The 21,866-nt window shown below is 36.6% G+C and overlaps 1 protein-coding gene across 2 annotated transcripts in view; it reads right to left on the bottom strand.

The window, feature by feature from the left end:
• LOC135325134 (protein mono-ADP-ribosyltransferase PARP8) overlaps nucleotides 1-21,866 on the bottom strand; it is a 117,489-nt gene that overhangs the window by 14,904 nt on the left and 80,719 nt on the right. For both annotated transcript variants that reach the window (XM_064502763.1, XM_064502762.1), the window contains 5 exons: nucleotides 7,958-8,050; nucleotides 3,877-4,002; nucleotides 2,204-2,269; nucleotides 783-850; nucleotides 373-421 (listed from right to left, as the gene is read on the bottom strand). In XM_064502763.1, the coding sequence (XP_064358833.1) occupies nucleotides 373-421; nucleotides 783-850; nucleotides 2,204-2,269; nucleotides 3,877-4,002; nucleotides 7,958-8,050 (402 nt within the window). The remainder of the gene's footprint in view (nucleotides 1-372; nucleotides 422-782; nucleotides 851-2,203; nucleotides 2,270-3,876; nucleotides 4,003-7,957; nucleotides 8,051-21,866) is intronic.

Consider the following 21,866-nt stretch of genomic DNA (forward strand, 5'->3'; position numbering starts at 1 on the left):
AATTGCTTTTTATACAACCCTGTATCTAATATTCTGTATGGTAACAAAAAAAAAAAAAAAAAAAAAAAAAGTGAGGTTCTTCTCACCAATCTCAGAAATCTACAAGGCAGAACTTGCATTTGAGCTACCCACCTCAAGCAGGCTCTTTCAGAGCATGATTCCTTTGACCTATTTTAGATATTCACAGAATGATTCTATGACTCATGACCTAAAACTGCCTATTTCTTTCCACTGTCTATTAATGGAACATAGATGACTAGTTTGAATGTAGACACCTACATTTGGCCCTGTGAATCCCACTTAAAATGCTAAAACAAGCCATAAAAATGATAAAATAAGAAAGAACAGGAGAAAGAACCCACAGACACTTACCCTATTCACTGGTAGCTTCACAATATGTGATCTATTACTAGAAATAACCCTAAAATAAGAAATAGTTAGATGCATTAGATATGATAACAAATCAGAACTTTCTTCTTAAAAATGTTGATGAATCCCATCACAAAGAACTCAGCTGTAGGCATTAGAACCTATCTGATGAAAGCAGACTGAAGCTTGACTAGAAAATCAGATCTGAGGCCATACAAATCAGCTGGAGTCTTTCCACTGTCTTCAGAGGACCCAGATGAGGTTCAGAAACAGTCCAGAAACAAATACACTTGTAAATGTCAACTCTGGTAGTAATTCTTAGGGTGAGCTTAAACCAAACTAAACTGGGAAAGTGATTATTCATTCAACTTGGTACTTTAATAATTACTATTTCATGTGAGTCAATTTTATACCATTGTAGAAGAGGATGTGCAAGCGGGTCCTGTTTATCCATCTGCTTCTTTATTTCCAAGTAAGGTGCCTAGAAAACAGTAATTATGCTCTTTATTGCTAGCTGAAATAAAAAGGTTACATTTTATATGTTACATTGCCCATGACTTCATTTATTAAAATGAATACATGGGACTCATTATTAGGCTTAAATCACAGATTTACTGACATTTAGCCTTGTACAGTTATAAACGTGTTTTGACAACAGCAAGAATTAATATAGCAATTATTTTCCCTAGAGTAAAATAATAAGCATATAATTAGCATCAAAATGAGTACATTACAGCAAACATTGTTGATCTCAGTGAGAACAGCAGAAGACGTCTACTTATGTTTGGCTCCTGCATGAAGAAATTGGACTGGAACTTCAGAAAATTAAGTGTCTCAAAATACCCTAGGTTAATTCACTCCAAAATTTTTAACTGTTCCATGGCACAAACTGGTAAAGTGAAATACTGAATCAGCTTATATTCCATTTGAATCTTTTCTTAATTTCAATGACAGAACAAAGTGTCTCTTTGAAATTCTTCAGTCCAATAATTATTTTAATGCTAAAAAAGTAAAATAGTGGCTATTTTTATCTTTAAAAGATATTATATTAGGTAACAGAAACACCTGAATCTTTATCATTAAAAGATGCTATATTAGGTAACAAAAACACCTGAATGTTTGTTTTCAGTGTATCTTAATGCTCTCCAAACACTTCATTCTTAACTCCAGAATCCCAAAGTATTTTACAAACACAGACAGAATAAGATTTATAAGTTCTTGCCCGTATAACAACTGGAAAATCAAGGTACATGGGACAGATGTATCATGGCTCATACTGAGTCAGAGGTAATCAGTTATAATCAGGGGGACTGTTTGGGAAACAAAGCATTACAAAAACCAAGTATGGCTACTAGATTCTGTCCCACTGTGAATTTTGGAAAATCATATGGTGGTAATCCCAAGAGACCTGACTCTCCAAGCCTCCCACCACACTTTACTGACCAAGTGTCTCATTACAACAGAAATAAAGTTATCACCTCAGAACACTGTCATAAAATCAATTTCTCTTGCTTTGGAAATAAAAGACTCAGTGTGACATTGTAATTTTCGGAAATGTAGCAATTGGCCATTATTTTGTTGCAATGTTTGATTCTGTTACTATTATCTCTTAATTTAAACACTAAAAGACCTAAGTTCTATTTCATCTCTCTTATTTCACTGCTGTTATGGATATTGTAGGTTTTTTTATTTTTAACATGAATTTTAATATCCTTCCAGCTCTATAGGAAAGAGATGATACAATTGCATTCTCCTCTCCTCCACAGACAACAATGTAAACACCTATCTAGTTCTAGAAATAGCTATTAAGTTATGTAAAGATTTTTATGCTCACCTGTGTCATCTCTCTAATAGAAGTGATACTATCCAATGCCTTCATGACTCGGTCATAATTCTTCTTCTGATGTAATATAAAATAAGCAAATAAATTAAAAGAATATTCTGGGTCTTTGGCTATACAAAAACCTCAGTTCTTTGAGTGTGTATAAAACCACATTTAGAACGAATGTCCAGCAAACAATTCTTTCAAATTTTTCTAGCCAATAGCTTCCTTCATCTTACACACAGACTCTCATTCATAGTCCAGGATAATTCCAGGAAAAAAAGAATTAAGTTTTTTGTTTGAATTTCACTGGAATCTCCAAAACGCAACAAAGCAACCACTTCAGAAATTAGCTCACTTTTTAAACAAATATTTGTAGCTAAACACAGGCTCTGCCAGTTATTTAAATAATATGCTATTATGTTCAATGATGCAGTGAACAAATAGATGTTAAATAAAATGCTAAATAAGCAGATGTGTTTACTCTGCTAACAGCTCTGCAAAACATCAGAGGTACGTGCACTGCTAGTAGCATAGCTTGCCCCTCCACAGACATGGTACCACACAGAGTAGTGTGACGGGCCATCTACCTTTCAGTCAGCCTCAGCTGCCACCCTGCCTCCCCTGACTTTTGCCTGTCTCCTGCCTGGGAACTGCTACCAGAGGTCTCCACTTTCTCCGGGTGGATGAGCTTAACAGCCCACGCTTCGTGAGCCCCACGTTTCATGTCAGCCTCAGGAGCATCACTACTTCCTGTCTTTGGGTCATGCCAACTTTGGCCCTTGTGGGCTTTCACCCCACCATGGTGGTGAGGGGCTGGGGGCGGTGTGGGCCCTGCCAGCCCCAGGCTCTCTCCTCTCCTCTGCCGGTGCTACCCTCATTCTCCTTCCCTGTTCAGCTTCACACCTCCGCTTTGCCCTGACTGCCAGACTAGCTGTGTCCTCGCCCGCCCATTTCCCAGCACCTCTCTGGCAATCCTTCTATCCCATGTTCTACAGAACACACTTGCCAATTCCTCTGACGAAGAATCACCGCAATCAGCTGGCCTTCTATCCGAACTGGTAAAGTGTATCCCAATGAAGGAAGTCCAAAGTTCTCATTTATGCCCTTGAGAATGGCTCAAGTTGGATATAATAGCTCATGGCTCCCCTAAGGCTTCCCTGTGAAGCAGCCTTTGCAGTCCGAGGATCAAGTACTGCAAACACAATTCTTTGCTTCAACATCTGATTCTTGTACTACACTCCACTGCATACCCAGCATTTAATAAATTAAGTTTAAGGACATTATTGTTTACAAACTGAAAATGAGATGGCAGCAATAAACAGTTTAAGAATATAAAAGATGGATTGGAAATCTCCCTGGTCTACACGGTCCACACTTCCCAAAGGCCATCTTTTTCTTTGTGTTCAAAGTGTATACTGATAGAAGGACGCTAAAAATAGAAAATCTGTCATCTTCAAATTGTACCCTAAAAGAAGGAACTCTTGGCTTTAATATAGCTTATAGCTCATTTACCTTCTCAAAGATAATTTAAAATACTACAGAGTTCTGAAAGCAGAGCCACACACTTGCATATTCTAGAGCTGTATCTCTAATAGTAAAGATGTCTGGAGAAGAAGGCTTTACTTCGAAATCTAACATGTAACTTAAATCACACTATGACATACTGAAACATAGCTACTCACCCTGGGATTAAAGGCCAGCATCTGAGGATCATTAGGATCAACTACAGAAGGATATGGCTCAAAAATGACAACTTTCCTAGGTGACTCTAACGCAGACCGACACATGGATACTAACAGATCAACCACCTGCGGATAAAGAAAAAGATTTATTCAGTTTCATATTGTATCAGGCAGCTTGTTTTTCATTTTACACATTACAGTAATATGGTATTTCATTATTACCTATTTTATCCAAACTGTTTTATTCATGGCACATAGTTTAGGACTGATATGGACCTCAACAGGCTTTGGGTCTGGCCCTGGGGCTTATTCCAGATGCCGAAGTGGGACCAGTATTTGGTCCTAAATGTATCCCCATGTCAAATACATTGTCTACAGTCCTGCTTTCTCTTGTTTACATGTAATAACTCCTGGATGAAATTCATCCTCTAAGGAAATGGCTCTGTATTGGGTCTTTGTGCAGTAGACACCAGCAAAGAACGTTTCACAAGGAGGAGAAAAAGGAAGAGAGGATGAGGTTGGTGAATCTGTACCACTGCCTACTGTTCTCCTGAAGATCATAATTGTAGAAACACTAGGAAACATTGCTTCTGCAAGAGCCAGAACCATGCAGTGATTTAACAGTCATTTGGATGGCTCACACTGAGAGATCCCCTTCACTGCTTTTGTACAGACTTATGACATGGCTTTGAATATCTGTGTTCATTTCCAACATATCACCATAAGATTGTGTGTGTAATGTGCACACATGCATGTATGGACATATGTCCATGTAGATGCACACACAATACAGTGCCACATTTAAGTACAATTGCACCAAAATTCATAACTGAGAGCTTAACAATAGACTATAGCAATCACAAAACAGAAAGAAAGCAGTTTTCTGGCAGCTATGAAACCTAAATCCAGCTCATAATGAAATCCAAAGTTGCTATGTAAAAATGTAGCTGCAAATTGGATCATTTCTCTCTTAGTTCCTCTGTGCCTTTTGAAGACATTTCTCTGTAAAAATGAACTTTTCCATGAAAGGAACTAAAAACCGAAATGAGCTGTAGTTAGTAGGCACCCCTGGTTCCTCCCACAATCCCAGACAGATCAGATCTCAACTCACAGCTCAAACTGTTCTCAAAGTTATTACATCTCTGTTATTATATCTGATCAATTCAAGGAAATAAAAATGAAGGTCCTTTAGAGAAGCAGAATGAAAATAAGAATCATGTAATGAAAGTGAAAAGGAACTGTGAGTCATACTGTTGCCATTCTCCTCCTCCGCTCCTTTAGCATGAATGGACAATTTTCTCCATCTGTTCAAAAATATTCTGCTAGTTCCAGTTACTAAGTATCTCACATATACTGAACAATGAATTTATTTAAGCTCCAGTTTATAATACCTACAAGTGTGATGAACATTTCAAAATAGGGCATCCACACTAGATTTACAAAGGAGACTGAGAGTCTGTTTACACAGCCAGGTCAGGCGACCAAGCCTGCAACTGTGTAAATGTATTATCACGAAAGTGAGCCTGAGCTCATATACCCTACTTCTCAGAAGCACCTCTTAGCTTCCAGTTGTAAAACACTATTAGGGAAGGGTTGTATGAGTTCCCAGATCTTATAACACAGTGACCCAAAGTTATCTTGCTTTATGACTTGCATGGTGGGACTTTGTCTTAAATTTGGCACATAAATTTGTCTTATAGGAACACCATCCCAAAGTCTCCCTTTAAAACAAGTGTTGCCTTTCATATTTTTATCACCATCATACCAGTATATTACTCTTTCATGCGGAAAAGATAAATAGATTAGCCTTAATTAAACCCCTGATTTCCCCTGAGATCATTGTTTTGAGCTGATGGAGCTCAGCAGCTTAAGCTGGGAGATAAGCATAATGCAAACATTACAATCCAAACTTGTTTATGTGTTCCTTGGTAATAGGAAAGGCTGTGGATCTATTAAATGTCCTTATGGCTGGCCCTGAACTTGTGCTACCTAACAGAGGGCATTTAAGTAGCTAAATTAGGATTTAAATATTTTCATGAAAGAAAAACAGACATTTTTCTGAGGACAATTCTCTCTTACGACATCAGTTGTTCAGGTAGCGCTTACCTTTCTTAAGAGATTCTCTAGAAGGAATCTGAACTACCAGCAAATCAGACACTTAACTTTTAGACATTTGCGGTAAGTGATTGAAAGATGAATTTAAACTTAAATATTTTAGAAAGCTCAATCTCTAATTATTAAGAAAGAGCCATCAGAATATTGGGAGTGACAAAGTAGAGATGTATACTGTAAAAAACTAGCTTTAGCTAGTTTTAGTTAATTTTTAAGCTAGCCTTCTAAAACTAGCTTTAGGAAAAGCACAGTAGAAAAAACAGGATATGATTTGCAATAGTGGGAGCCTATATTTGGGCTTCTTAGTTGCACAAAATGATTTGGAGACTTGGGGGAAGATTATTCTGGTGAAATGTAGATATTCCCAATGTGAACACCTACATCTGAGCTAGTCAGTGTAGCTTCTCTTTATAGTCAATGGAGAAAATAACCATTGTGCCAATAGTCTATACTATGATTCATATAATCCTAAATTTATGTCAAAAATAGCTGAGATGAATCAATCCCTAAAAGCGTTGAATTCTTTCTGCAGGCAAGAAAGGAAACCCAGCCAGATCAGATGTAGTGAGCTGGGTGAGATGCTATCACTGGAGTGAGACTTACCAAAATTTAGTCACCTAGGTCCAACAACACAATCAACAAAAACTCTTTTCTAACTCCTTTAAGCACCAGTAAGGTTGTAATCATTTCAGTACTGTTCTGCAAGGCTCTGTAGATGTAGAGGTGCCACATCTCAAAACAGCATTCCTAGAGCTAGCTATGCATACACCTGCAGCAATGAAGTCTGCATAAAACACAGAGTGAGTCCTAATCAGGACCATCTCTCCTTTCAATTTCACTGAAAAACAGAAGTGAGAGCTAGTTTTTTGTACTTAAACGACCATGTAAGTGCCTACATTCAGAAAGTAAAAATCCAGTTCCACAGCAACACATAACTTCAGAGGATGTCAGACTGGAGAAGAGATGGTGTTTCATCAGCACATCTCTCTCTACATTTCTTACAGGCTTGCAAAGGTATCCCAATGCTTGGCATGCTAGATGTTACAAATAAAGCTCATAGCCATCCAACTGTCTTCTGACATCAGACCTCAGATCCTGCAGTTATATTCTCAAGCCAAGAATATGGTGTACACTGCTGCAAGTTTCTTCCTTTGTGGATGTGCCCATCAGTGACATTCAGGAGCTTAGCTAAGTAGTTTATTTCCAATGGATAGACTCACTAGTTAAATGAACTGAATGTCTGCTTTTGAAAAACATATTGCTTACTACATATCTAAGTGCATAATGAGGAACATATGCTTAGGACATCAGAGAGGAGTGTACTTATCCGTAAGATTTCAAAAGGCCATTGTACTTTGAATTTATTGAAACTCTGTAACTATTTTAATCTACAGTTAAACGGTGATTTGGAAGCATAGTTTAAAACCTCTGATTAATAACTGAATTTAGAGTCAGGAAGCAAGCTCATATTAAATTCCTGATCCTTGAGAAGAGAGAAGAAACTTATGTAGCAACGTCAATAAGGACCTTCCCACTGTTATTCAATAAGCAAAACAGCAGATGCTCAGTGGATAGTTGTATCCCAACACCAAGAACAGGAAGTAGCTTACTAATTGCATGAGAGTAGTGATGGCTCATTAGGTGAAAATAAATGGGAATTATCTCCAAAAGACAATGGTTACCTTTATTGACAACCCAGGTGACCTAATTGAATACAACTAAACAAGAAAACAGGGTTACTCTAATTACATGGAAGGAAAACAATGGAAGCACCTCATTAGTACCTCTCGAAAATGTTATGCTTAAACAGTGTAGTTACAGCTACACATGTAAGAGTTAACAAATAAACAATACTTACCAAAAAGTACTGATACAGAGAAAATAAGTCAAAATAAATTCTAGAAGAGACTGAGAAGGCTGAGTATGCTTATACAAAATCAGACATGCAATGAGCATTGGATAATTCTACCTGAGCCCCAGTTGCAATTTCATCAGCAGCTTCGTTCATCACTCCTAATGTTTGGAAAGCAAAGACACAGAGCTCCCGTTCACACACAGTGGGCTAGACAGAGAAAAAAAGTTAATTATACTTTTATTCCAGTTTGGGGTTATTGTTTTAATCATGCAGTACCTACAACAAAAAAGGAACGTATTTCTCAACTCTCTTCTCCAGATATTAACTGCAACATTAATTTTAAATTATGAATGCATGCCAATAATTGAGGAAGACACACTACAAAAGCATTTTAGTAATTTGCAAAACAGGTGATAAAAACTCAAAAGCTCTTCAGAACTCACAAAGGCTCAACTTAAAAGAAATCCAAACATTTTACAGCCTATAAATTATAGTGACAGTAAACAAATGTCCTTAACACTGTCCTATCAAACTCTGGAAACTACCTACATAATTAAAATTAATGGAGAACAAATCTAGAAACTAACATGGGCACACCCCCTTCATAACTGCAGGTTTATTCTTCACACCTTGCTGTTCTGCTAAAGAAAACACACCAAAAAAGATCTGATCCAGAAAAAATTTTTGAAGGACCTATTTTGAAGAATACTTTTAATTTGATCTTTATCTCATTTAACAACTTATTTGTAAACTTCAGGTAAATGCATTATATTTTCATAGCATAAATACTTATTTGGGAAGGTCACATATTATTTCTATAAAAAAAAAGCATGAACTCTTTTTTTAGATATGGAAAAACTCATCCATATACCTCACTGCTAAACCAATTTTTGCCTTTCTTTTTTTGAAATGTTAAATTCACAGTGGTAACACAAAGTTTGAGTAAAAAAATACCTATTTAGACTTACGGAAACTAAGCAAGATTTGAGAGTTCTGCCTCCATAAAGCAAAAAAAAAAAAGCAGAAACAAAAAAGAACACAGCTTTAAATAAAGAGAATAGGCATGTCTTCATAGGCCTCCTAATTAGATACACTCCTTACAGTAACTCCATGCTTATTTATTGAAGGTTAATTAGCAGTTCAACATTTTAAAGGCTCAAGCAATGAATCATACAAAGTGAATTGTTATAAGCAGTCAAAATGAACAAACAGCTGAAACAAATACAAGAATGAAAAATAAATTAAATCCTTCCTTATACTTGATCCCAACAACAGCAATTTTAACTGCAGTGCTGAAAACAGTCTAAAATATATATTTTCAGTTAGCATTTCCTTGAGTTCACAATATTAAATCCCAACTCATAGAAACTTACAACTATCTTTAATAGGTACCACTGAACAAGTAAAAACTCTGAGTCTAGCTACCATGAGAGTCTCTACAGAACTTGTAACTCTATACTTTGACGTTCAAATCAATGTCTCTAGAAGGACCTTGCAGAAATGAAAAATGTATCAAACACACAAAGCAAACATAAAATTTAGTTGAATTCTGTTTCAGGAAACAGCTTTGTCGGTAATAAGCATAATACTGCATTTGCAGTCACTTGTTTCATAGCCCTCCAAATATGCCTTTGTTGGGTTTCAAAGATTCCAGACTTCAATAAACATCAGAAATCTACTGCATTGACATATTCTCACATCAATTGCTTTACAAGAGCTATCATCTTTCAAGTCTAATAGAGTATCACCCATTTGATTTATCTGCTATGTTACATTGCATTAGGCAGCAGACAAAGCCTAACATGATCCAATTCGCTGTGCCATCACGCACTAGACAAAAAGTATTTATTATTGCCATCATTCTTAGGCTGTCACATTCAGAAGGTGGCTGAACCATTTGCTTAAGTAGTTGGGGAAGCTTGGTGGCACCACTAGCTTGACTTTCATAATCAACAGCATACACAGACTCCCTTTCATCCCAGAGCAAAGGAATGGAGGAATAATTTAGTGTGGCTAGCCATGCTTGCCATAAAAAAAGCATTAGAAAATACTTATTGCTGTCATCTTGTTTATAACCTCAGCAAAATAAGTTACTCCAAGAATTAAAGATGGCAAATGGAATTTGTCTTTTCTGGTTTTTTTTCTTTTTTTATGATGCCAGAAACATTTGAGTATCTAGAAGGGGGAATTTAGTAAAGGGATCATTGTACTTATGTTTGACATTTGAAAGGACTTTTTCTCTCAGATAGACATTGGGGCTAAGATCTTTAAGCTGGAGAACTGTAAGTATGAGAAGAAGCAAGATACCAAACGTTGACCCCTGAAGAGGAACAAACGTTACAGTCAGGAAGTACAAAATTCTTCTGATTTTATGCATTTGATGAACTTCTATGCCTAATGAATAATAAAGACTTCACAAGACAATGCTGATAAAATAACACTTTAAGAAATGGAAAGAATGAAGAATCACTACATTTCCAAGATACCCACAATCTAGTGGTACTTATTTCTGTGTTCAGATAATACATCTAAAATATCTCCAGATAGAACACAAAATCATCCAAGAACAGTCACTAAAACCTCACATACTAAATTCTTAACATATTATAAAATCAGAGGAACTGTTATGCTAACTTTATCTCCTTCAAAACACAAGAAACAACTTTTCCCAGTGTTTTTTTTTCTTTTTTTTTAATCCAAACCAATTTCTATGTGAGCAACAACATATATTTTAGGAGTTCACCCAGTTTGCTATACAGAATTCAAGTAAATAATACAGTACGCAGCATTCCCATAATTTTTTCTCCAATTTTTAAGCTTGCTATTAAAAAAAGGAAGGTACATGTAGTCTGGATTTGTCTTCCTTCACTTATTACCTCTTTAAAGCATTTCCATGGTAGGTTCTAACTTCTGAAATCATGAAATTCCTGTTTGAAGTGGCATTGGTTAAAGAAAAAACATGAGAAGAACTACATAAAAAATTACACACTACACAATATCTGCATTCCACATGTTCTTTTCTACTAAAAGCTGGATGAAATATATAGTTTTGCATTAGATGAAAACATCTGGGCTCTGTCAATGTAATGGGGAAAAACACCCAAACCCTATAGCAATATGGATGCTTCAATAACCTGCCTTCATATATCCACTCCAATATATCTTAAGAAGACAAAGCTTAAAGAAAACCACAGTGTTTTTGGTAAAACTGTGGGATGCTGCTACTCCTGTTTTGCATGCTGTCAGTGCGTTTCCCTTTATGGTGTCCGAATATCTCTTTTCTCATAATAGGATGTGTGCCCTTGGGACAGAAACAGTCTTTCCTTCCGACTTCACATCATCAATATGAGAAATGCCTCTAGCCACAGTAAACAAACAAGAACAACAACAGTAACACATTTATAAATGTTACATTGTTCCAATGACATTTTTGGATACTCTTGGTTTAAGACTACTTAATATTCAGCAAGCTGAATTTTCTAAGAACTTTCATATGTAGACACATTCTTACTGATGTAGGCCCATATCCACAAAGGTATATAAATATTTAACTTGCATCAGATCCCATCAGCTTCTATTGCTTTCAAAGGGAAAATAGATGTCTAAATAGGATTTATACACTTAAATACATGGGTTTGAGCTTGGACATAATCTATTAGACAGGGAGGTCTTCGGGACATGCAAAATTTTACAGAGTACAACCACCACCTCGAACAGCACCCTGAACTGAGCAGTTGTGCAACGTTGCTCTCTGCTATCTGAAGAGTGGGGCTGTAACTCCCATTCAACAAAAACAGCCACTGGTCTCACATATAATTCATTTTTAACAAGAAGGCAGAAAGTAAATGTAAGGCTGTTGACTTCCACAAAACTGTTAGCTAAGTGAAGATCATTGGTGCTGAAAGACTATTTAGAAGGATAATTATTTCACTGGGAAAAAGCCAGAAGAAAATAAGAGCCGGGTGGCTAACAGGCTGAGACTGCAAATGCTCAAAAGCAGAAGGCACTGATGAAGCAGAAGGCATTTTTTGAATAGAATAAGGTTTTCTGAGTTTTCCTTTAGCACCCCTATTTTTTGCATGCTCAGTAGCACTCATCCACAGCTGTCGTGAAGAAAAAGGGCTCAGTCAGAGTTCCTGCATGAGACAAAGCAAATATCACTTCTTACAGCACTGACTGTGAATAGCACACAGGCAAACCATCAAACTGCTATGACATACTCTGGTTTCTGGACTCATGCGTTACTTAAAATATTCTCCACACATTCTTTCAATTAATTAGTTGAAACTTTCATAGCCAGTGTTGATCTTTCTTGCTATTTTATAACGCATGGTGCAGCTGTGCTCAGAAGAGCAACGTGCCACCCTCTCATGTACCCTGTGGGATGCCACACAGGCACTTAATGAGGCTGCAACGTGACTGACACACCCCAAAACCTCTTGATTTAATAGGAGATGCTCAGAGAAGTCTCACAGCCTGACTTACAGCCAAGTCACAAATGGCAAAGGTGAAACTATTAGTGACCATCTCGCTTCTCCTAACGGAAGGACACGGCAATGGAGATGTGTCTTCAAACCTATGTTGTGTTTTCAACTTTCAGCCATGGTAGTATTAAGTTTTCAATAGGAGGAACTTTTCTCTTTCTAGTCAGTACACTCACTAGAAGGATGAGGATCCAATGTGGCAGGAATAATATTCAAAATGTGGATAGATACAGAGAGAGAGAGAGAGAAAGAGAGGTAGAGAAAGAGAGAGATGAAAAGAAAGAAAGATGTAGAGAAAGAGAAAGAAAGAGAGATAGGGAAAAAGAGAGCAAAACAGATGGATAGGCAAAGACAGACAATCAGACAAAGACAACCAGGCAGATAGACAGAGACAGACAAAGACAGAGAGAGAAATAGAAAGAAAGAAAGAAAAAAGCCAGAAAGAAAGAAAGAAAAAGAAAGAAAATAGGTAGGCTAAGGTTTCTTTTCCAAGAGAGCTTTCGCATTTTCCAGGCTTATTTCATAGTTTGTGTAAGGTATGGATTTTCAGATATACATCTTATCTTTATTTGTAAAAGCAGACAAAATAAGATTGGTTTCTAATTCTCTACCATGTGAGTCCATGTTACATAAGGATCAGTTATATTTGGGACCAATAAATATAACATTACCACATCTGAAACAGAATCCAGAGCTGCAGGAAAGGCACTCTTCCAGATCTTTCATAGCTTACTTCTCTTCGCCATGATTTCAGATGAATTAACAAGTGCTCCAGAAACCTCAGTTTTATCTATGGTCTGACATATGAGGGTCAAAATGGTACCCGGAAGACAGGCACTAATGAGGTGCTGGTATACTTTCTATCAATGCTATTTAAGCACTTTATGTAAATTCTCATTCTCTGAAAGAGGTATAGAACAATGCTCAATTTAATACAAAATTGATAAAACTTTTTTTAAAAAAGTATTGTAATGTGTATCCTAGAACATGCTCCCACAGAATTATACAAGGTAACGATTTTAAGAGTCCAACCTGTATGATTTCTGGACTTAATTACATCATTACTGAAACTATGCAGAATTATCATTAACTAAAACATAAGGCTCATCAGGCTTCAGAATTCAAGCAATTTTTCATTATTAATGCTCAAGACTATTTTGAAAGGCAAATTAAATGCACATCTGCCTATTCTGCCATGGTGTATACTTCTCTGTGTCTGGTACTAGCCCGCAGTGGATTAAAAATTTATGATTTATTAAAATTAAAAATCAGACTTGTGCTTTCATAGTTCTTATTGACAGGTTTTTCCTTCATATTAAAAATATATTTCAAAATAAACATTCAAAATTAAATACTTAATCATGGCACTGTATACTATCTCATAAATTTACACTGATTTAGGAATTGTTTTAAAATTAAATAATTACTAAGATGTACATCTTTGTCCTGAAGTTTCAAAGGAAGTCAAACCACTGACCCAGTAAATGCCTAGAATCTGAAACTGAGTTTATTTTTGAATTACTAAACTAACTTTTGATAACTGTTCCCTCCTCTGGTAGGTGCTGAGAAAATAATGAAAATATTTCCTGTATCTTTCATCTTATATCTGCAGGAAAGACAGGGATCTCTACCAAATTGCTAAACTGAGTCTCACTGGTTTGTTGTTTTTCTTAGCTCCTTTTGGGAAATCGATAATGTACCAAGGCTAGTGGTGAGGTCAAAATCTGCTTTTGTCATCTTGTTCCTTAAGCTGTTAGATATAGATGCTGGTAACAAATAAGTCATGGGAAATTACCTGGTTTTTATCATAGCTTAGCACATAGGTAGCTCTTCTCTTTAACTGAGGCAAGAGTAGAAAGACTGAATGAACTAATTTGTCTAAAAACGATGGCATGAAAATTCCTTACTGATATCAGAAAGAAACACTATTTACTATTATGAAGTATAAAATCATCTGTATTATGAAAACGAATATTCACTGCATGATTTGACCTCTAAATGCCATGTTATCAGACCACGTTCAGCATACCTGCAAGCACCCAGCTTTGTTCAGTGAAGAACACTACCTCCCTGTTTTAATGAGATGTCTAGAAATCTTGTAAATGAACATTAACTGCTCTGATTTAAATTTCAGCCAAATAGAGTGAAGCAAGTACTGAGAGGGGAGGTAGGGCAAAGGGAATGCTGTTTGCAGGCAGTTTACCCTATAGCCTGTGAGAAATGAAATAGCTGTGTCTGTTTTCATAGCTAACTTTCAAATAAAAATGCTTCTGCTCAGGTTTTGAATCCTGGCTATTTTTTATATCCATGTGACACTGCAGTGGATTATAACTCAGCAGACCAGTGCCCGAACACTGGACTCAGGTTTTAAAAGAGGTAGAAACCTTTACAGGCAATGTAAAACAGCTCCTGACACCTTTACGAATTCAAACACAAGACAAGCTCTATATGGGTTTACACACTCCCAGAAAGCAGGTATAATTTATTTAACAGCCTATCACACTAAATCTGTGAGATAAGCTCTCTTAACAATCTCACTACATTTTGTGACACATGAAACACACTGCTGAAAGACAGATAGAGTAGACACGACAGTGGTAAGCAGATACAATATGTAGAAAGATGAAAGAATAGACTGAGACGGAGTGAGAAATGTCACTTGCTCTGTTTGGCTTTGTTTTTTTTGATCTGCATCTTATTTTTGGCTTTTCCTCCTTCTGCATTCTTTGACAGTTCACCTTTTTTTTTCCCTTCCCAGAAGCATAAATAGATGGCAAATAAATAAGCATTACAGAGTGCTAGCTGGGCAAGGTGAGCTCTGACAACTTCTTGGCTCCAGGACAGACTATGCTACAGCCATCTTGCTCTCCCAGTAAACAATAAAATGATTGAAATCCATTTCACTAAAGTACTGGTTGTAACTGGAGACAACTTTTTCAGAAAAAGACAAAGAAAAAGCAGGTTATACTGTACACTGACAACAAGAAAGATCATGGCACTATTCTACAGAAAAGGAAACTTAACTCAAGCACTTTGGCTAAACTCCAGTCTGGCTAAATATATTTGCATAGCTATGCTTTTCTCTATAGTTCAATGACTTTTATTCTACTGAAGAAACACCCGCCCCTAAATGGTGTACTGTTTCTGCAACATCAATGTTACTGTTTTTATGTGTTGGTTAAGAAACATATATTCAAAGGCCAGAAAAATCCAAGGCCTATTCAAGTCAACACGAACTCAGTGAGACCGAGATTTCTCCCAGAATTACTAAATCATAAATGAGCACTGCAGCGTGAAAAACATTCTGAAAATGTAAGGTTGCTAATAGAAATACAGATATATCAGAATTCCCAGATTGTACTTAGTGTTAGAGCTAAATACAAACAACAGGCATTTCAAATATTGTTTCCAAGTATTTTACCATTCATATTTTATGGGCAAAAGTTTAAACAACAGACATCTATATCAGAGTGCAAATTTCAAAGAAAATAGCTTGAATATTTAGTTTTGCTGAACTTCCTACTGCTTATTTCCTGCTTTGTTCTAAAAAGGCCTTAGTCTAAGATTTCAACACAAGATGGCACTCTAAAGAGACTTCTTGACTCAAAGAAAATTTATCGACACCCTGAGGTATGTTTTTGTTTATCATCTTATTCTGGGAATTTTTGCCCTATGTAATTGTCTCACAGGTTTTTAAAATCCATAAAATGATGCTGTTTTACCAATGGCTGTAGTCTGGGTGAATGAGAAGTTCAGGAAGGCATGCAGACAATAAGATAGACATTAGCTACACATTTTAAATTATACTGTGTAAGAGCTGAATATGATAATATATTTTTATTATCCATATTTTAATCATATCCTTAAATATAATAACCACTTTGGTTAATGACTCTTCATCTCATTATATCTAAATGTTTGTAATAAAAATACTATTATCACATGCTGAATCCTAAAACAAGATCTCTCTCCAGTACTGTCAGCAAAACTGTTGCATTATTAAAATATTTAGTCCTTGCCTAGAATATTATTACAGCTCTAGAGTAACAGCAAGAATTTCAGATGATGTTAAAAAAATGTTAATAGCTTTTTAATATAGAAGCAAATAAGGATGACATTTCTTTACTATGTTATTACACCTATTTTGCAAAATACATTTAGCTAAGAGGAACCAAGTCATAGGATTAGGAAGGACCTCTGGAGGTCAGTTAGTCCCTCCTGTTCCATAAGGCAGTACCAGCTTTAGCCAAACAGCAGCTAAATGTATACTTCATTCACTCATCTTTATGCTTTACCCAGAAAGAGCTTTCTCTCTCATGCCCAGATACTGCAGACAGGAGAGGAGCAAGGATATTACTTGTCTCAGCAGCCTCTTCACTGTCAGTAATTCTAGCATTGCCAGTACTAATTTACTCAGGTATCACCTTTCTAGACCAACTCTTACATGGAAAGCCACAAGAGGACACCTTTCCTCTTAGCCTGCACTTGCTTTGTACCTCTTCTAGATTACAGATTCTCTAGGGCAGGGATTAAAATATCTATTCTGCCTTCTGCAACACCATTGACTGGTAGCAGAAAACTTATTAACGGGAACAGGTTTCTGTTTTTCATACATCTCTAAGTGCTGTAATTTTTCCTAACAAATCTTCTGCCCTCTCTGTGTCATTTGCCTCATTGTCTATTGGGTAATTTGAAGCTGACTGCCAAGCACACAGCAGGCAGGGTCTTTGTCACGTTAAAATTTGCCTCTAGTCCTTTTTTTGAACTCTAAAAATTGTTTCAAGTGGTTCAGGCAAAGTGGCTACAGCTTGATAGCGTAAGAGTTAATTTCTCAGACATCTTTTGTGACAGCAGTAAAAGTTGACTGTGCTTTATAGGCACCTTCTGTACAATGCCTACCACCACTACAAGAAGAACCTGGAGTGGTAACTGTTCAACTGCCCAAGGGAAAAAGTGAAAAACTTAAGTCAAAAAAGCTACCTTCATTGTATAAACAAAACAACAATGCCACCGACTTCCATGAGATTTAAGAATTCTGGGGGGATTAATTTTGGGGGGAGAGGAGAGGGGAAATTTACTTTTACCTCTATTCCTGAGTTAAAAGATACCCTACTTCACCTGAAGAATTGTATTATTATTATTGTATTGTATTATTTTTATATATTATAAGAAATCTATTATTTTTCTGTCTTTGTGCTTGTCATGAGTTAAAGGATGAGCTTGAACTTGAATGTTTTCAACGCTTGATGAGAGAAAACAATTTTTCCTTACAGAAGGTAAGTATTCATGAAAAGAGATCCCCTGATCCAAGACACTCTCAGGAGTAAGAACAAATAAGAAGCAGGCATTAGAACAGAGGAAAAAAGAGATCTTTTTAACAAGTGAAATGACTTGATTTATAATATCTTAAACAAAATGTTTAACAATGTGAAATAAAATATATGAACTAGAAGATCCAGTTTCTGTTTAAGACAGAACCAATACATTAAAGTTCCCAACTTCTGGGATTCTAAGACTGCACTCTCCCTTCAGGCTTTTTACTGTAAAAGTTATACAAAGACATACTAAGAGACAATCCCTGTCTTGGAGTTTATTTGTCACCTAAACCACAATAAACAAATAAATAAGGAAAGAGGTATAGGAAATACTGCACAAAAACTGAGAAAACCATATTCATTTATCCTAGGTGAACCTGGAAGAACCTCAATGGCGGTATGGCAGACTGACATAACACCTAACTTGATTGACTCAGGTGAAATTATCTCCCGCTCAGACACTGCTTTCTACAAAATTTTAAGTACATAAGCTTACAAAATGTTCTAAAAGGCAGTGGATGGAACAAGCTCCAGGTTCAGGTGCTTTTCACTTGCCACATTCACCTCAGGACTTCAGAATGGACTTTGTGGAAGTGGTTAAAATTTCCTAACTTTACCTGTAAGTCTTAGTCTAACACACAACTTTGACAGAAATCAAGATTATCCATTTAAATATTTTAACACCGCATATGTAAATGAGATATTAACTGTTTGAAAATGCCAGAAAAAACATTCCAAAATATGTTTTTGAAATAAATTAAGTAAAGAAGATCTGGCAATCGCTTTACAAGCAAATAATAGTCTATGTCTCACTGATCTAAGCAACTTTTCTATTGAGAATTGATTCAAAGATATTAACACAAGACATTATCTAAAGATTCACATCAGCAGAGCCTTTTTGTTCTCAGAAGGTTTACAGGAGCTGACTTTTCTGTCTCTCCTCAGCACAAAACCATCTCTGGCCTTGTACTTCCTGCTGTTTATCAAAGCCGAGCAAAGAGCTCGGGCATGGGCTGATTATGGAGCTTCTAAAAGCTGTGCAACGCAGGGTGGCTTTCAGGAGATGCAGCGCATTTCTCAAGGATTCTTTACACGAAAAGAAAAGAGTGGTTTGGATGTAGCAGCTGCAGTCCCAAGCCTCGCTAATTATTTCAAGGCTGTTTCTCGATCTCTTTATGAAGAGTGAAGTATGTAGCATTCACGTCAAATTGCTAGGTTCAATGTTAGGAAGAGCTGCATGAAATAATGTGGCCTATGCTTTTAAGAGGTCATATAATATTTTTTCTTCTAAATATCCATGTATTCATTGCATTTTCCCTGTGCTTTCCAGAAACACTGCAAATCATGCCATGCAGTGATTTCAGAGAACTTCCAGTTTTCTGTGGTTTTCTGTAGAAGCATGTATCTCTATACAACCAGTTAAATATTTATGGCACTTTGAGTGCTCTAAGCATTAGATCTAATGAGCATAATGCTAATAACCATAGATCTCATTGTTCTTTTAAAGTAAATACTAAAGAAATATGCTGTGATGAGACATTACATTCACCCTCATCTCCTATGGAATGGGTGTGAATACTTACAGGAAAGCATTGCCCACTTTCCTGACTTTAAAAAGGAGAAAATGGAATGAAGTAGTGATACACTTTCATGAAGGGATATCATACTTTTCTAAGTAACTTAGAACTAGCAGAAAGGAAAAGCTTTATCTCATAGCTTGACTTGATATCTTCAGCTGTCCTGAGAACAAGACATCAAAATTGTGCAAGTCATTAATAACCAGCACAAGAAATTACACCAAGGTATGTGAGTTTTAAGTATCATTTAAAGTATTAAAAGAATGTAATTTTTGTGTGATGGCAATTGCTAAATTTTTTAAACTGCATTTTAAGATAATTAATTAAACTACATTTCCATTCAGGAAAGGGGTCAGGCTGAGAGAACTGAGGGCTGCAGAATCAAATTCTTTACTGGCATCAGTGAGTATTGCTTCCTTGTAATTGAATAAAACTTCATTAGACAGCAGAAAATTCAAGCCTAAATACATTTAAAAAGAACTTCTCAAGCAATAACTATGCTATGCTTTTATAAATTCATATGCCTTCTTTTTCTTTAAAAAGTAGAAGGGAAATTCATTACTTAGGTACATGCTCCTCTGCACACACAATCCTCTCTCTGTGCATGGGTGTGAAGGAACCATTCTTTAAAAGGAAGCGAATGGTTAAATATCCAGCGCTATTTAGTCGGTGTCATCTTTTGTGGTAACACCAACTATGGAGCTTATCTAAGCAAAGTTTTTGAGATACAGACATCTGTTGAAAATGAGATCAAGCCACAGAATCTAAAAATATAAGCAGGCAATAGCAAGATTGTGATAGTTACAAACTTCAGTGAAGTTACTGTGTTATCAAAACCATGAGTACTCTAAACTCTTTCTGAAGGCTAGGGATACTGTATATGGGATCTGTAAGTGAAGTGAGGCTAGATCCCATGGAGCCTTACCTTAAATGAAAGCCTCCTGTACTCTACTTAATAGAGCAGTGTATTCCTGAGATTCACTATCACGGCAGTGCTCTTTAAGTTGGGTCATTCTTTTTTTCATTTTACATATCAATATACAGATATAGAGATATGTAAATATATATATGCATGTGTATATTATTGAAGAATCTAAATAAATGGAACAATCTTCCTGAAACAAACTTAAAATTCACTACTCCGGGCTGCCTCCACGGGAGCGCTCAGAAGAATGAAGCACAGATTTCCTTAAAACCTGGCAAATTCATGGTAGCTTCAAACTGAGATCCTTTCTTTCTCACCCGCTGCAGAACTGCAGATTCTTTAAAGGCTCTATATGGCTTATTGAGTCATTCAAGCATACAGAGGGCATGATAGATTTCTTCCCACTATCTCCTTCTCTCTGGGTGATGTAAGAACACACTTTCATTTTTGCAATGCTTGCTAGGTTACGCTGCCTGCAAAGGCACTGATGAATATGTGTGCAATGGCAAATATGTTTGCACTTTCCTCTGTTCTGAACCACTAAACAACTTCCAAACTGACAGCTAAAATAACTCTTCTATATGCTGAAGATGGTCCAAGAGAAAGTCATTCTGAGGGATCTTGATCACTAAGATGGGAGAGGAAAAAAAACATTCAGAAGTAAACCAGGATTAAGATTTTTAATTTAGACCTGATGACTTTCCTTGCTGCTTTCATTTAGTAGTTGAGCATGCGAACAGGAAGAAATTCTACTGTTTGCTTTATCTGAGTCCTATGGACAATAGAAAAGACCTGGTAATTTAAATAATTATATTATCCAAACTTCGCATATAACTCACTTGAATCTTATCTCATTCTGTCACAGGTAGCACACGTAGTACTGCATTCAAAGAGAAAAGATAAGATAGGTTTCTCATCAGGATTTCGTTGCAGATACAGCTGGCAGAAAATCGTGTTTTTAGAAGGCAGATATGAGCCTAAAGAGGCAAATAACCACTTGATAGGATTTTCAAAAGTACACAGGTTTAACTGTGACTTAAATCAGTGTTAGCCAAACATGTAAGGGCTTTTGAAAATCCTATTAGCAGCCTATTTGCATACTCTGCCTGCAGTCAGAGTTCCTGGCCATGGCGCCACTGAGCATCTGGGGGGCTGACTATGAGATGACTTCTGCTTCTGTGGAAGCAACAACTTTCCTGCATTTAGTTTCATGAGAACATCATAGATGATGTCTGGCTCAACTTGTGTAGCTGCTGACTTAACTGTGGACCTCATGTTTGAGAAAGATATTGGCAGGTGAGGTGTCAGACTATTCATAAACTGGTGTTTACCACAATTTTCCATGGTTTTAATCTTAAAAGTTACTTGAGTTTCCATAGGATTCATGATAGGTGAAACACAAAGGATTCGGAACTGTCCACACAGTGAAGCCAGGCCAAAAGGTAACAGCTTTATTCTCCCATATACTTTTTTACAAAGCTCTGCTGATCCAGTAGTTCCAGGCAAAGTGTGTCTTTCATGACCAACCTTAACCTTTTTCACTTTATGCATTCACCAACAGCATTGAGAGGGTGCAATGTTCAGAATGCCAAATTCCTTGTTCTCAGTTATAAGGGTATGAGAAGGGAGGAAGAGCTGCATAACTGGCCAGAACTTAGACATACTGAACCACCACAATACCTCTGGCCTAGGATGCTGCTAGCTAGGACACTTCACAGAGCA

This window comes from Dromaius novaehollandiae, chromosome Z (assembly GCF_036370855.1).
Source record: "Dromaius novaehollandiae isolate bDroNov1 chromosome Z, bDroNov1.hap1, whole genome shotgun sequence".
In the NCBI taxonomy this organism is placed as follows: Eukaryota; Metazoa; Chordata; class Aves; order Casuariiformes; family Dromaiidae; genus Dromaius; species Dromaius novaehollandiae.